A 16,111-nucleotide genomic window follows, 5' to 3' on the forward strand; every position below is an offset into this window, starting at 1 on the left:
TAGCATGACCTTTGTCAGATCTATGAGCCCTAGATGCACCCACTATTTTTTTATTCTAACCAGCACAGACATTAGACAGGGCACTACTGCTAAGCAGGAGGTTGAATATTTGCATGCTCTTCTATTGTGAAAATGTAACAGTGACAGCACTGTGTCGAATTCTTTTCCCCCTAGAACTTTAACTCCATAGGAGAGGCATAGCTGACAGATGACTCTCCCAACATCTGTGTTATGTACACTGCACAGCTGAGGAACCTTGGATCACTGTCACGGCTTCTCAGAGATAACCTACACCTTTCTTATATCTACCCACGATCAAAAAAGTAAAATAAAAATTTGAAAACACTGGTTTTTAAATGAAAAGTAAATATGGCAAGAAAGATTAACATAATTTAGTCATTAAGCTGTTCACATAGCAGCTCACCATATGTTGTATAAATGTCCTATACAAAATAATTTATCAGACCTGACACGTTGCACATCATATTGTATTATTTAATATGCTTACTAAAATTTCATGGATCAAGCGCCACTTCTGAAAGCATACAGAAACCCCTAGAAAATATTTCTTCATCTTCCATGATTTATTTTGATTACCTTTTACAGCTACATGATAAAGTGGAACTTGCAAAATTACGAGGTTAAGGTTTACACAGCTATTGCTTCATATACTAAAATATAACAAATGGCTCCATGTCTATATACCATTTTACTTGCATTTAATATTCAGAAGCACATTAAACTAAGCACGTTGCTTTCAACTGCATATTTTAATAATTTTAACTGGTTATTTCAGTAAACATCCTGATCCAGTAATGCAAAGCTCCATTAAGATATATATATATGTATCTCCATGGTAAAGAGACTAAAAAGCTAAGAATTACAAAATAAACTAAAGCAAACAATTAACATGTGATACATGTTGACCACTCCAAATCTGTCTACATAAAAATATATTAATTTTCACACAGTAGCTGAAACAATTGAATAATATTTTTAAATTATTGAGATTTAAAATGTTAGAATGGTAAGCATCTACGCCCAGATAAATGGACAAAATTCTCTATCCAGAAACCTCAAAACCACAAAAATAATAATGTGCAAGAATGATCACCTGTCACTGGCGAGGTCTGTGTCTAAATAGTAAATTAAAACAAAAAGTGTAAGCAGGAAGCTTGTGGATAATAGTTGTTGGGTAACCAATGGGATTTGTTTGGAAAAAAACTTTCTGCAGTTAGAGGACATACCAAACAAGTAGATATGGCTAGAAAAATATTTAGACTGAAACCATGCATTTATTCCATAAAGGACCATTTCCCTTTTTCTCTCTCAGACCACTGATGTCAAAGGAACACAATATCAATGAGATTAAAAAAATGTAGTCCGACTTCTCTTTTTTGGTCAATAATAAATTCTCCTGTTTCTAATAATAGGATAAAGGAAAACATATTCCTGTGTCAAATAACTCATTGCAATGTGGCCATTAAACACTGTATTTGGAATGGAACTTGCTTGGCCTATTGGAGTACCTGCCAACCGGTGAAAGCAAATTTTCCTTTTTAAGCTCTATAAGAACCAGAAATCTAGCTTACGAGTTATTTCTATCTTTCTGTATTTTGTGTGTCCAAGATAATGCGTTTGTCTAAGACACATTGCTCAGCTGCATTGAAAACTGACGGACAGCTGCACTGACAACATGCATTTTATATTAATGCTGGAAACGGCTAATGTTCAATAGCCTTTTCATCTGTAGGAACCTACACTCACTGTCTGGCTACTGGTTATCGTACTTTGCACCAGTTGTAGCCTCATAATAAACATCTGCATTCCACAGAAGAAGTGCAATAAAGAACTGGATGTTACCCAGTATCAATAGTGGACTGATAAGAAGTTCTGCCATCTCATAGCAAACCACAAATGGACACAGAGATACATGGTGTCCTTATTGCTGTCTGGATCCTCAATTAACAGTGAGGAACTCCAAAAGACCCCTTATATTAATTCAGTCACAGAAGTGAGTATTACCTCTATTTTGGTCATAGTTTTTATGTTGTCTTTGAAACAGTTTCAGACAGGCTGCATTACACAAGAGACTACCTTTGCTATCACATGGGTCTTACTCAAAGAAATATTTGACAACATTCTTTCTGTGGAAGAAGAATCTGTGCTATCTTAAGACATTTTTATTCAGTGTTGAAGCTTCTGGAGATATCTGGGAATCAATGCTATCAAATGCTTCTAAGACCTTGCAGGCCTAGAACAGATATGCAAATAGAGGACATTCATGCAAACAATAAAGTCCTCTTCAGCACCACATCTTGATCCAATGCCATTTTGCCAGTCTGGATGGGCAGCAACACTTGCTTAAATATCCCACTCTGATGAGAAGGATAAAGCAGGGGACTGAAGTTCAAGAATTCTCCAGCATAAAGCAATGAGACTGTCACCATTTATCAGGCTACTGGAACCTGGAGCGTGCACTGGAAGGGATAGTATATCCCCTTCATATCACTATCACATTCAAAATGTTACGGACACTAGAATTTAAAAAAACATGTATGAAAAGAAACCGTAAGATAGATAAAAATGCTTTAGTTGCTGATAAAATGGAAGTTTTCAACCTAAGGGGTTCACAAACCAAAATGTTTTTCCTACAATAGGCACAGATTCCTGTTTGGCAAATTTAAGCCTGCTGACAAGAAGGCTTTTCATTTTTTTCATTTACTTTGAATTCTTCATTTGAAGTCCATGGACAACAAGGACTCCACGAAATACAAGTTGAAAACTAATGATAGAGCATGAAATCTTAGCATGCCAATGGGAGTTTGAAATCTGCTATGGTACCAATTAGTCAAACAAACAAATGAACAAGGCTTTTAACCATCACTGGAATTGAAGAAAACAGAGCAGTTTCTTCCACTCCTCTTTCATTGCTGTTGTTTTTTTTTTGTAACAATACTCTATCAGGCTTGTCTTAGAAGACAATTTTAGTAGGATCAGTTACTGTATTCCATGTTCTTACAGAAATTAATCCTTACCATTATTTCACTCAGTTTGAATACAAGCTTCTGAGACTTTCACACTGCATACAGATATGGTATTTTCACCAGCAACTTAAACGAATAAACAATTAAAAAATGACTCTCACAGAAGCATATATGTTATTTTATTAAGTGATGTGATAAGCTTAGGGGCATATATCAGGACCAAAATGGTTGTAGTCATTAATTTAAGTAATAAATCATAGGTCCTGCCAACAATGACAGCAAACAGATGCTAACAAGAAAATGTATTATTTAATATTGTCATGTGTTATAAAAATGTAAGTGTTTAGGACACGTCTTAAATTTTTATAATAATATGCATTTAATACATTACTGTTTTGACACATACAAGAATCAAATTTATAGATCTCATTCGGCACTTGCTTTCTCTTCTGTGAACACAGAATGGATTCCTGAGGGAAAAAAAGCTCAAGAAGTGAATGTTTCAAATAGATGTTTGCAACAAAATCAAGTTGTTTGTCTTGCTGTCTTGAAGTAAATATCATAAGCACTGACTCTCGTTAGAAAACGAAAATCAACATATTTGCCTTTATGTAAACAGAAGTTTTCCCTGAAAGTTCCCAAGAAATTCAAACAACTATGACGTTTATCTATATATATGGACAGCAAAAGATCTTATCATTTGCTGCAAAGTTAAAAAAATAATTCTGTACAATCCTTACAAGCAGAATGTCAGTATTGAATAACTCTCAATGAGCTTGCCAAGTTAGAAAATTAGCAGAAGTTTTATTTTCCGTTGTGTCTCATTATTTGTTTCCTACATCAGTTTAAATAATACCATGGAACACTACAATGATTTTCACCAACTGCATCCCTGGCAAAAATGCCCAAACCCACCTCAAATCTGTTAGTTACTAAAAATATGATCTATTCCATTCCTTCCATTCATAGCCACCCTACTCTCAGGACTCTGAAAGCCAGACAGAACGATGATCTGATTCAAGTACTGACATCTGAAAGCGTAGGAAATGCAATTATGCCTTTTGGCAAGCCCAGCCACACTAAACAGAAGCACTGTGCATACACCTTTTCCAGCACTGCATCTCCGCTGCTGTACAGCCTGCTGTATAAGGTCCCTCTGCAGGAGGGTCAATTGTTTCTAAGAAGATCACTGCTTTTTCCAAACATTTTTGTTTTGCTTTAAGGAAACTGTTTGGATAATAATAACAATCCTGTTTGTATTCTGTTTCATTTTCAATCAACTCCTCCAGGTACCAGCACAGTTCCTTTCTTGGAAGTGCTTCACTCAATGCTTTAAAACACTTGAGGAAGCAGTGATCAGAGTATGGAAACTAAATTTTCTTCATTAAATCTACTGAAGCAGATATTAAAAATGCATTTAATATACTGGGGATGGCTGGTGGGCATCACTGACTGTGACAGGCCAGTTACTGATGAGCTGCTGTCAGACGGCCTTCTCAGCAGGGATCTGTGTCTAAGGCTGCTGAAGGACAGCAATATCTTCCCTTGTGTGTAAGCTCTATTCATCTCCCAAGTATTTACTAAATCACAGACCTCTGCACACAAACCCAGCGTTTCAGCGCATGCTAACAAATGATGGATGGCCTAGTCAATTCGTTATGTCCTGAAAGCGTGATTTCCTGCCATTCCAATCATCAAACCTCTAGAGCCTTCAGAGCTGATCAGTCCTGGAGAATATATTTTGCAGGCTCTATTAAAGGAGTAGAGGTTCTTTCCATTAGTCTCAAACTTTTTTTTTTTTCCTGGCTGATTTAAACAGAACTCCCTCCTTCCCCCCTCCTTCCAACAGCCCCACCGCTACCACCCTTATCTGTGTAAAGTATTCAGGGCATGTACTGTTAGTGTGTTAGTAAAATAGCACTCCTGGAACACCAGCCAGTTAAAAAGACAGATTTTGTTTGTGACTCCTATAAAACACGACAATCTTTTATTTAAATTCATCTATACGTCTTTACTATGTAACCTAGACAACCCCCAAAACATTTTGTAACTTAGCTTCTTTGATCAAATACCTTTTACAGCAAGGGAGAGCTCAGAAGGACTCGTTTTCTTTGTATTTGCCTAGTGAAACATATCAGAGCTCTCTTAATTGTGTTCCTCCTAAAAGTATAAGCCACTTAGGAATAAACTTCCGATGTTCCAAAGACAGGTTAGCTGTCAAAGAAATAAAGCTTCTAGATTTCACCCTTTTCATAGCAAGGCAATATACTTGACAGTCTTTCTTCTACATGCTAGAGGAGAAATTTTATTTAGCTTACCTATTCAGTGATCTATAGGAGCAGAATATACTTACCTTACACTTCATATTCTGAAACATTGAGCTTCAAACGAATTAGTCCACAGCTGCTGAAGAGTTAGCTGTCTACAGTACAGCACAGTTTTTGAAGGTGGTATAACAGATATGAGTAAACTTTAGGTAAATAAGCATTTGGTTACTCTGAAATGCAAAGACCTTGGGTTTCTTTGCTTGCTAGGTGTGATCCAGCCATAGCCAGCACAAACCAATCCACATTGCCCTACCGTTCACCTCAACCTTGACCTGGAGATTAAACTCACTTTTATTGCACACAAAGGTCATCTGTGTTAGGTCAAAATTCAAAGTCCCTTGTCAGCTAAGGTTGATATATTCCAACCTTTCCTACTCTAATGCATCAAATTTTTCATGGTGAGGTCATATTCAGCAGACAGTGTATTCAGCAATTTATCGTGCCATTGTAATATAGCCCAGAATATGATTGTCCAAAAAACAACACATGAATAAAATATTTTCCCCTCTGATGTAGCAAATCCCTTCTGCTCATAAAACTCTAGCTTCGACTTGTTTGCAGGCTTCAGAAGAATGATACAGTATGGAACTGTTTCTGAAATACAATCAAGAATTACCATTTTTATTATCATTGTCCTTAAGTACAAGCAACATGAATATAATGGTATCCTAAAATCCACAAGTCAATTAAAATGCACATATGGTCAGTGTTAAAACTTCCACTTCATCCTTCCTTAACAACCACCATAATCTGGCCCTTAAATCTGCAGACATCTGTTGGTCTGTCTGATGACACCAAGCTTGCTTTAGAATGAAATACTTAGAAAAGACAGTGCCATGAGACTTATATTCCTATCCTACTGGTGATTATCACAACCATGGAATTTGTGAAGTGGCAAAAAGTACAACCAAATTAAACTTCATGAAGCAACACAGTAATGTACATTGTGACCAAGACAACTACTCCAGCTTTGACATATAAAAGAATTTTTTCCTCTTTCTTTTTCTTTCTTCCTCTCCTTCTTTCCCTTTCTTTTTATCCTTTTTCCTTCTCTCTCGTTTCCTGTTTTATTTTCATTTTTTCTTTTACTTTTCTCTCGTTTTTTATTTCTTTTTCCCTCCCTCTTTTCCTCTTGCATTTTCTCTCTTTTCCCTCATCTATATTTTTCTCTTTCTTATTTTTCTTTTTTCCCTGTCCTTTTCTTTTTCTCTTTTCTCTCTGTATTTATCTTTGTCTTTTTTCTCTTTCTTTTTCTCTCTTTCTTTTCTTCTGTATTAAACAAGAGCACCTAACACACAGCTACAAAAGACTCGGAATGCATTTTCAAATTATAGGGAACTAATTTCCACGTCTGCTTTAAGAGGCCCCCTTCAATCATTGTATTTCACCATCAAATCTTCAAAGGATATAGGATTGGCTTCTAAGTGGTTTGTATAAATTCCTCAAGGCCAAACAGGCTTTCCCTTTACTCAGCCAAAATGAATTTCACAAGTGTAATAAGTCTTGTTCTGTGCGATTATTTTTTTATAAAATGAACTGTACTCCCATATGGTAGCACTTCCCATATTGGAAGGGGAAAAGGTTAAGAGAGAAGGAAGAGACTTATCAGTACTCAAGAATTCAGAAAGTACAACCTTAATTTTGGTTGTGTATTTCAAGCAAAATTTCAAGACTAACCTTTAAAATAACTTTGCGTTTTGCTAGGATGGACAACATATGTCGGAATGCTTATAAGGAAGAGGATGATTACACTTATAAAAATGTAACAGAAAACAATGGACTTCCCTCAAAATTAACTTTCACATTGACACATGCTTATACATGTCATCTACTTTTTAGTTAACAGATGACACACAAATGAAAAAAAACTTTTCAATCAAACAAATCTGGAAGGCACTCATGTCCTGAAGAACTAGAATTTACATGTGCCAATGTAAGAATTTTGTCTAAATCCTGTCTTGTTGGTACTGGAGAGCCCCAAAACTGAGCAAAACTGTATTTCCCATTCTATTCTGAAAGCTTCCACTGCTATCAGTAGCTAGCTTTTAAATAAGTATCTTATGTTTAATCTAAAGAATAATGGAGGAGACAAAGGTCTTCTGAGTTATATGCTGATTTAGTTAATTTCTGTCACGCAATACCTTGTACTACAGTGGAGGATTATTATCCTTCCCATTTAGGGTCCTAACATAAGCAAACAGTTTTTTAGCAACAATACCAAATCCAACCAGTTACAAGTTCTCTAAGACTTGTTCACTGGCATTTACAGTGTAAAGAGAAAACCTGTACCATCTTTTGGTTTAGCCTATCAAAGCTGTAGTATCTTACAGCAGATATCCTACCAAGGGTTCAGATAGCAAGAACATCTTTCCGAAGGGAACAATATCAGTTCAGAGCTCACATAATTACTTTGTATAGTAAATTTTTATTTCATTTTAAGATTATTTTGAATATGCTACATTTTATTGTAGGTCATTTCTGAAAACTTGTATATTGTTAATTTTCTTTTCAAATAATGAGCCAAGACCTCTTTCTCATCTGTTATTATCAATCTGTTTACCTGTGAGGTTAAATGCAGCTTCAAGTACATAGCAAATTTTAAATTATATAAGGCTTTTGCTGCATATAAGAGACAAAACAAACAATAGTGCAAAATTTTTACTCTGAAGTCTAACATAAAAGAAGAAAAAATAAATACAAAACTTTAAAAATTCATAGCTGCTCTAGCTATATGCTCCAGATCATTTAAACACAGTACACTAGTGCAAAGTATTTGCCACTTCAAAATAGACAGGGTGGAAACATAGCAGTGGCCCTTTAGCATCTCCCTCCAAGTCTCTGCATCTCCTACTAATGTCCACTTTCTTTTCTCTCATGAGCTGGTCTACTGAAATCGATGAGGTAGTTTACATAGGCAGAGCATGAATTTATTTCATTGTTAAGTAGTGAGAATACAGAAAAGCAGAGGGAGCTTAAAGTGTGCCTTTATACTTTCATTTTTTGTAAAAGAAATAAGTTTCTAGCACTCATGGGCACAAAGGCAACTTTTTAAATGAGAATTGCTAGATTAGCGCTTGGAGAGCAAAGAAAAATAGCCCAGTTCCTCTGCTTTCCAAAATAATTAACAAACTATTCAGAAGAGCAGAGAGAGCAGAAGTTACAAGAATTATGTCAGTTTTCTATGACAACAGCCTTTCCAGGCAGAAGAGAGTGCAAGTAAAGTGTCACGCACCAGTAGGTTGCCTGCTCACAGATAAGATTTTCCTGTCTAATATACCTGTGTTTGAGTCATAGAATCATAGAATCGTCAAGGTTGGAAAAGACCCTTAAGATCACAGAGTCCAACCGTCAACCTATCACTGCCAAGTTCATAGTCCTGAGCCTAGAGCTCTGAAATCCATGTAGACAGCTAGCTGCCGCTTGTTCTTGAGCTTCACTGTCCTCCTTCCTGGGTAACAGCAGCTCCAAGGAGCACTGGAGCAGAGGACAGAGAATTCTCCTTCCACCTTGACTCAATCTCCAGGCTCCATTAGCAGCAGGTACCAGGACACAGAAATGGAAGAACAGAACAGAAAAAAGAAAAGGGAAAGGGAAAGGGAAAGGGATGAAAGAGAGTAGCAGTTCTACCTTCCTGTTTCCCCCCGCAACCACCTTGAGCTGATCAGTACTGCTTAATAATCTAAGCAACAGTACAAAGGCAGAATGAAATTATTCATGAAAAAGCAATATATTTGCATGCAAATAAAACTGGCTGGAAGAGGAAAATCAGAGTCCTATCTACCTCCAACTCTAAAAACCAAAAAAAGAGGCAATAATAACACTGGAAAAGAGGAAGAAAAAATGTTAACTCAATCTTAAACAGCTGGTAAAAGAAATAACATTGATGCCATACATTTAAACTTCTTTAGGGCCTTTGTTTCAGTATGAACCATCACTGAGATAGTAATAAAAATGAACAAATAATAAACAGATTATATTTTCCAGTTTGCATTGTGAGACATTACCATGCAGATACATTTTTTTTAAATGAAAAGTCTTGTTGGGATGCTTTCCAGGCCCAGTGTCATTTAATAAAGCTATCAGTAATTTGGAGAAAGAGCAATGTAACTACTGAAAATGTGTGTAAAACCTGAAGTGATATTAAGTAATGAAAAAGACAGGTCATGAATGTAGAGGAACATGCATCACTTGATCTGCTCTGGGAACAAAGACTGTGTGCATTCCAATAATCAAACATGAAGTTACATATGTTAAAACCAAATATCCATACTTGAATATCAAGTATATCAATATGAACCTGTGCATCACATTTTTCTCTTATTGGAAAAAAAAGAAAGGGGGGAAAAAAAAAAAAAAGTCCTTCTCACATTTATGCCAGCTTCCCTTACCTTTCTGCTGTAAGAAAAGTTCTTCCTGATCACTATGAAGGAAGCTTTCACAGAAGCGACACAAACAGAACAGTACTTCTTTGAACAGATGCACAGAAGAGGAGACCTGCACAGAGCAGCTGCTATAAATTCTAACACTTTGAAATCCTAGTACTTTGAAACTCTCTATAAACACAGTTGGCACTCACATAGGCTCAAAAAAGAATGCTTCTTCTACAGGAATAAAAGCGAAGATACAGAAAAGGGAGTTGGGCTAGAGGCACTAAGTTTGTTTAACAACTTTAAGTAAGGAAGAGAAACAATACAGACTGCACTAATCGTGCTATGGAACAATACAGCACTCCTAGGTGGAACAAAATATGTTTCACAACAGTTCAATGCAAGAACTTGAAAACCACGGGGTTTGGAATCTCTAAAAGATGCAAGGCTACTAAGCCAACTTCCACTGTGAGAAAGTTTCTGGAATCCCCAATTCAAGCACAATGTAGTGTAAGAAACTCAAAGACTGAGAACAGAACCAAACCAGAAAAACTTTGCAGAAGAAGAAACAAGAGAGTACCATAATGAATTGGGTCAGCAAACCTTACACCCTTAGAAAGCTTGGCAGAGACCAGAGGAAGAGTCAATCAAGAAAACTATAATATTCAATCACAATTGGACACAAAGACGACCAGCAAAATATGTACAAGGCATAGATTTGAGAAGGGTCCAGTCACTTGTCAATCACGTTCTATTGATAGGAGGCTTCAGGAAAAGTTTCTGAAGAGAAACTAAGTATTCTGCCATATACAGAAGAACTGAGAATTTTTTTTCCCCTGGAAACAACTGAACTGAAGTACTAGAATATGCTTGGGTATGAATCAAACCCTTAAAAGATGGACTTTTCTGGACAAGTTAAAATAGCCTTTGAATACAGTTAAAAGTTTAAAGGTCTAACCTACATCTTGTGACCATAAACAGGTAACACTAAGGTGATTCTTATGCAGAAGATTCTACTAGTAGGCAGCTCTAACTACTATTTAAGAGAGAAACAAGCACTGAAAACAAAGAGACTCTAACTTTCTGAGAGCATTTCCTGCAATTCCTGACATCTCCTACAATTAGCCCTACAATGGGTAACCCAATTTAGACATTAGGTCTCATTGAGAAGAACAGTATCATAGAAGAACATGAGCTCATGGCTAAAGAGAAAGCAGAAGAATAAAATACAGAAGTTACACAGAAAAACACAAATTATTAGCAAGTAGATAAATTCAGGTGAGAAACAAAGCAAAGAAGGCAGTACACTTTAGAAGAGCACAACACAGAACATCCAGAATTATCAGTCCAGTGGTATATACGTTAGGAAGCTCAAAGGAACTATGTATTGGTGATCCAATACTGGCAGAGATTTATTGTGGTTAGTGCTCAAAATTACATTTTGATAATCCTCAGGTCATCCAAAAATCCTGCTGTTAAACAGGAGAACACATTAGAAGACAACTGCTAAGCATGTAACAAATACCTTAAGAATAAATAAATAAATACACTGGTAATTGCCAGGCATGCAGCACTAACAGAAAAAGAACAGCAATTTGATTCCCAAGTTTCTGTTTTTGCAAAATAACTGGATTTTAAACAAAGCAGACTAAATCCATGTTGTCTGTAATGTTACAGGATTGTAAAAAAATTTTTAAAAGTCTCAATGCTTGTATAAAGATACTTATGAACAATATTAGAAGCAGCCTAATTTTGACTATTTGACATAATAAATCACATAGTAACATCCACTTGAAGCAGTAATCTCACCTGCTGAAGTAGTTCAATAATAGTAAGGAACAAACTACCCTGTTAAAAACTATTTAGATTCACAGGTCATGTTGGCAGCCACCACACAGCATACCTATACACACTAAATTGTGGCAATAGTTTTATGGAAATTACAAATTACTCTTAGGGAGAAATTGCAGAACAAGAGCAGGCCCATAACAAAGATACTTTATACAAATAAGGAGCATAAACTGGGAGTATTCAAGAAACAGTACAGACAAGGGAGGAACCAATAGATAAGACAGTATTAGAAAAAAACCTGAGCAGATTAATGCAGAAATCCAAAGACTCTCAAGATCTATGAGGCAGTAGGAACCAGAAATACTTGAAAACTGTCAATTTATGTATTGCATTACCAGTGGAATACTGATCCTTCCTGGGGAAAGACTGAACGTGCAAGGTGAAAGCAGCTATTATGGAGTTAGTACTTTCCAGTTTGAATCAGCAACTGTTACCATATAATAATGACAAACTGGTTATGGACAACTTCATCACATTGCAAGTACCATAACAGATTCTGGAATATTTTGTTAAAAAGACTGAATTAGAAAGTTGGGGTAGGTGGAGTGGGGGGTTTGTTTGATTTTGGTTTTCATAAAGAAGAAAAGCGGTCAAAATGTCCAATCAGACCTTTCTCGTCCTAGAAGAGAATGACACACACATTATAAGAAACTTACTCCACAGTCATAAAACACATCACTGAAAAAGCCTCCCCTTTAGCACTTAAGATGGCACACAAGTTTACAAATCTCTGCAGCTGGCCTCTTTTACAAGATAACTGTTATAGAGACTGCCTGTTTTTCACATTATAACACGTATCTATTTCTATATATCTCCTTTGCTGCTAAGGCAAGCAGTGGTCTTGGAATGCGTTATGATTTTTTTTTAACTGCATCTCAAAATCTTTAGCCCAACACATTTTCCTACTTCAAACTTTTTCCCTGAGGGTCTTCTGCATGTACGCTGCTAAGAGAAATAAACAAAAAGACAACAAAGAGCCATCACTTGCTGAGCCATTCACAGAAAGGAGAGATGCAGACCTCCTCAAAATATACTTAGGACAGCCATTTTTTAAAAAAGGTATCAACTCATTCATCATTCAAATAGAAGATTTTAGCCTTCTCCCAGGATGGACAAACAAAATTCAGGAGAGGCCTACAAACAGAATTCAAAAGCAGGCATTCTCACCTCATAATGCGGATAACAAGGTAACGGTATGTTAAGCCAGCAAATCATGGAAGCAACTACTATAGTTAATCTCTGCTTTTCAGTGTTTGCCACACCTGAGCCAGCTGCTTTGGAAAAAACGTAATTTTTTCCTGATATAACTCTACGTTGTTATTAGCAGGTAGTTTTTCAGAAGTCATCAAGTTCTGAAACTGAGGAGCCAATGGATCTTTTGCAGCATCAACGGAGTGGACCGGGAAGTAAAATCTATCAGCAGAAAGGCCTGGGTAGTTTTCTGACAAACTTATTTTCCCTATTACAGACATTCACGTGCTTATGGATCTGTCTTGGAAGCGGGTTCCAACACACAGTGACTGACCTGGCAAACCAACCTGAATCCTACCCTTGTTTCAAGACAGCTTTATAAGGCGACTAGAAAAAGAGAACATGTGCATGTGTGTGCGTGCGTGCATATATACACACAAATACTCTCTTCTAATTTCATTAGCACTGAAGTGATAAAGCCAAGCCTAAGCTCCTTAGACATATGCTGTCACAGTAAGTGGTTTCCCAAGTTGCAGAAGTACTGTGCAAGGTGAGCTCGGTTCCCAACAATGCAACTCAATGCACTCACCAAACCAACCACATTGCTTTAGCATCACTTCTTTTCTGTAACAGGGCTATTCCCTCAGTTTGATTTTTAACTACGTTACACACTTCCCTGAAAAGGAAAAGATTTCACTGGACGGTTTATAAACCTAAGTTAATGTTGGCTCTTCATCCACTTACTGTAAGTTATACACAGCTTCAGACAGTTTCCTCAGCCACGCTTGTGGTAAGACTAGCAAGGCTCATTCAAGAAGCATGGGAACGATTTTCTGTTTTACTTATTTTTCTCTCTCTCACCAAAGTAAGCACAGCACTTAAAAAACTGCAGTCTTCTGGTGCATTTTAGAGACAGCACCACTCCCTTCCCCACAGAATCTGATTTGGTCTCCTGTCCAATTCAGCACTAGTAATCCTTCCCCCAAACCTGAAAAAAAGAGAAAAACCTTGCAACGTGTCCTTTACAACTCTGTTGTTGTTGGTATTAAGCAAATTTTGGCAATGAAGATCAGTGCATGGAGCACATTCTGCCACGTACACCTTTCCATGCTAGCCTACGGTCATTTGCAAATGCCTGTAACAATTCTGAATGCAGCTCAGGCGAGGCGGCAGATGAATGTTCACATATAGGTAGATGATCACTTTTCCAGCCAACTGGAGAGCAGCACCAATTAAAGAGTTATGGGTTTGGAAAGCCCCTTTTCCCTAAGCCACAGGGGCAATGGTATCGCAGGCCAGATTCCACCCTTGGTCTCAGCCATAGAGGAATGGCCTGAGCCCTAAGGCTTCATTCACATAAGAAGATCTACTTGGTGTTTTAAGAGGCTCATGAGTGACCTGAGAGCTTTTATTTGGCCGTGTGGCGGGGGGGGGGGGGGGGAGCTCTTTTTATTTTGTGCCAACTTCTCAGGTCACAGAGAGTGAGAAGTACCCTGCTCCTAGCAGTAGCTTCACCGAGCTGCCGCTTGCCGTCGATGACCGTGTGCATGTCCAAGTGATTTTGTACCATGTGGGGCCTGGAACTGGGGGGCACCGGCTGGAGCTGGCGGAGCGGCCCCCTGCGGCCCCTCGCCCGCCCGCGGCCAGCTGGCAGGCCGCCGCCCCGGGCCCGAGCCGCCCGCCCCGCGCCGGGCAGCGGCCCCGGAGGGCAGGAAGCACTTACCTAGGGAACTTCTCCTTCAGCTTCCTCAGGCTCTGCCGGGTGGGCTGCACGTGCCCCAGGAACTGGGCTATTTCATCGTACTGGGCTTTGGTCAGCTTCATGCCTCGCACCGCCTAACCCGGCGGCGCCGGGCCTGCGCGGCGGCGGGAGGGGCGAAAGGAGGGGGCTGCGCCGCTCCGGCCCCCGGCACCGCGGCCGCGCCGGGCGGCGAGGGGCAGAAGGCCAGGTCTCGGCAACCCCGGGGCGCCCTTTGCTACAAGCCCGGTGCCGAGGCAGTCAGGGGCGGCCGCGGCGGCCGCTTCCCGCGGCTCCGCTCCGCTCCGCCCCGCGGCCCGGCCGGGGCGGTGCGGGGGGGAGGGCGGGGAGAGCAGCCATCCCGCGCCGCTCGGCTCTGCGCAGCCGCCCAGGCGGGAGGGGAGCGCGCGGCGCTTGGGCGCCGCCGTGCCCCGCGCGGAAATGGCGCTTCCATGGCGGTGGTGTGAGGCTCGTAACCCTGGGGTTTCGCACAGGGGCGGCCTCTTCTGCCTCGCCTGGGGGCGGAGGAGGAGGCCGCTGGCCGCCTCACGGCTGAGGAGGTGCCCGTGTTTGCGCCCTGCGCGCTGCTCCTTGCTTTAACGTCTGCGAGGGCACCGCTGCTGCGCTCTCGGCGCGCCGCCAGCGCCCGCCCCGGCTGCCCTCGGGCTGAGGAGACCGGCGGGCTCTGGAGCGCGTCGGCGCCCTGCCGTGTGCGGTAGCGCCTGCCCCGGGACGGGGTGTGTAAGCCCTGCTGTATTACGGCTTTAAAGTATCATTTTCAAGGTCCTTTCCAAAAGTCACTTTTAAATGACTGTTTCTTCCGGTTTGAAGAAAAAATAAATGCTGAGGTAGTGGGGCTGGGGCTGCGGAGCCTGACAGGGCCCGAGTGTCGCTGGCCTGCAGCCTTGCGCGTACGCACAGAAATGGCTCCCGCTAGATTTTAGAAGAAAACTATTCAAGTTTGTGCTTGGATTTACTTCGAAGTGTGCTAGGTCTCAAACTTAAGCAAATAATGTTATTAAATATTTAAAAATCAGTAAGTATGTTGCAAGCCTTAGTTTCTGTGCTGGGCATTTTTAATTTATCGAATAACTTGGAAGATAGGTATGCCTTTTTATAAGCAACATGTAAGAACTAGAAGTTATGAAGAGAATTAACCATGCATTTGACTCAGAAATATAAATATTCCCTTTAATTTCAGTTTAATTGCATTCATGAACTATATACAGGCTACTGGAGTCCTAACCTTGAGGTTTCAGGCACTTAATCCTTGAAATTTGCTTTAAATCTTAAGAACTTAACTTGTTTTTGTTATAAATTTTAGGTTCTGTTCACTTGCTTTCTCTCTTGAGAGCTCTAGGATCACATTTTAAGTGTTTTTCTGCATCTTAGCCAGGAACTTTAGAAAGTTTCTTGCAAGAGTACAAGATCTGGAACTTCAAGGAAAAGCAAATAGCATGGGTATGTCAGCAGGGTCAGACATTTAGGAATATTTATGAGACTGGTTTCTAATTGATTGACAGTGCCCAATGAACCCTCTATCACTGGATCCTCCAAGGATTTTAGTGAGTTTTGTTTGCAACTAGGAGCCTTCCTGTGAAGAGCTATTTCTGGTACTATGGCCTAAATATAAATGTTTGAAACTCATTA

General features: G+C 39.4%; 1 protein-coding gene across 4 annotated transcripts in view; it reads right to left on the reverse strand.

The window, feature by feature from the left end:
* Nucleotides 1–14,813, reverse strand: part of CDIN1 (CDAN1 interacting nuclease 1) — a 127,130-nt gene extending 112,317 nt beyond the window's left edge. For 2 of the 4 annotated variants that reach the window (XM_087746638.1, XM_087746636.1), the window contains exon 1: nucleotides 14,447–14,813. In XM_087746638.1, coding sequence (XP_087602764.1) covers nucleotides 14,447–14,547 — 101 coding nt within the window. In that variant the 5' untranslated portion in view covers nucleotides 14,548–14,813. The remainder of the gene's footprint in view (nucleotides 1–14,446) is intronic. The other 2 variants (XM_087746635.1, XM_087746637.1) reach the window with 2 other exon arrangements.
* Nucleotides 14,814–16,111: the final 1,298 nt, after the last annotated feature.

Source organism: Nipponia nippon, unplaced genomic scaffold, assembly GCF_047370975.1.
Source record: "Nipponia nippon isolate SJK-2023a ecotype South Korea unplaced genomic scaffold, ASM4737097v1 scaffold_10, whole genome shotgun sequence".
NCBI classification, from domain to species: Eukaryota; Metazoa; Chordata; class Aves; order Pelecaniformes; family Threskiornithidae; genus Nipponia; species Nipponia nippon.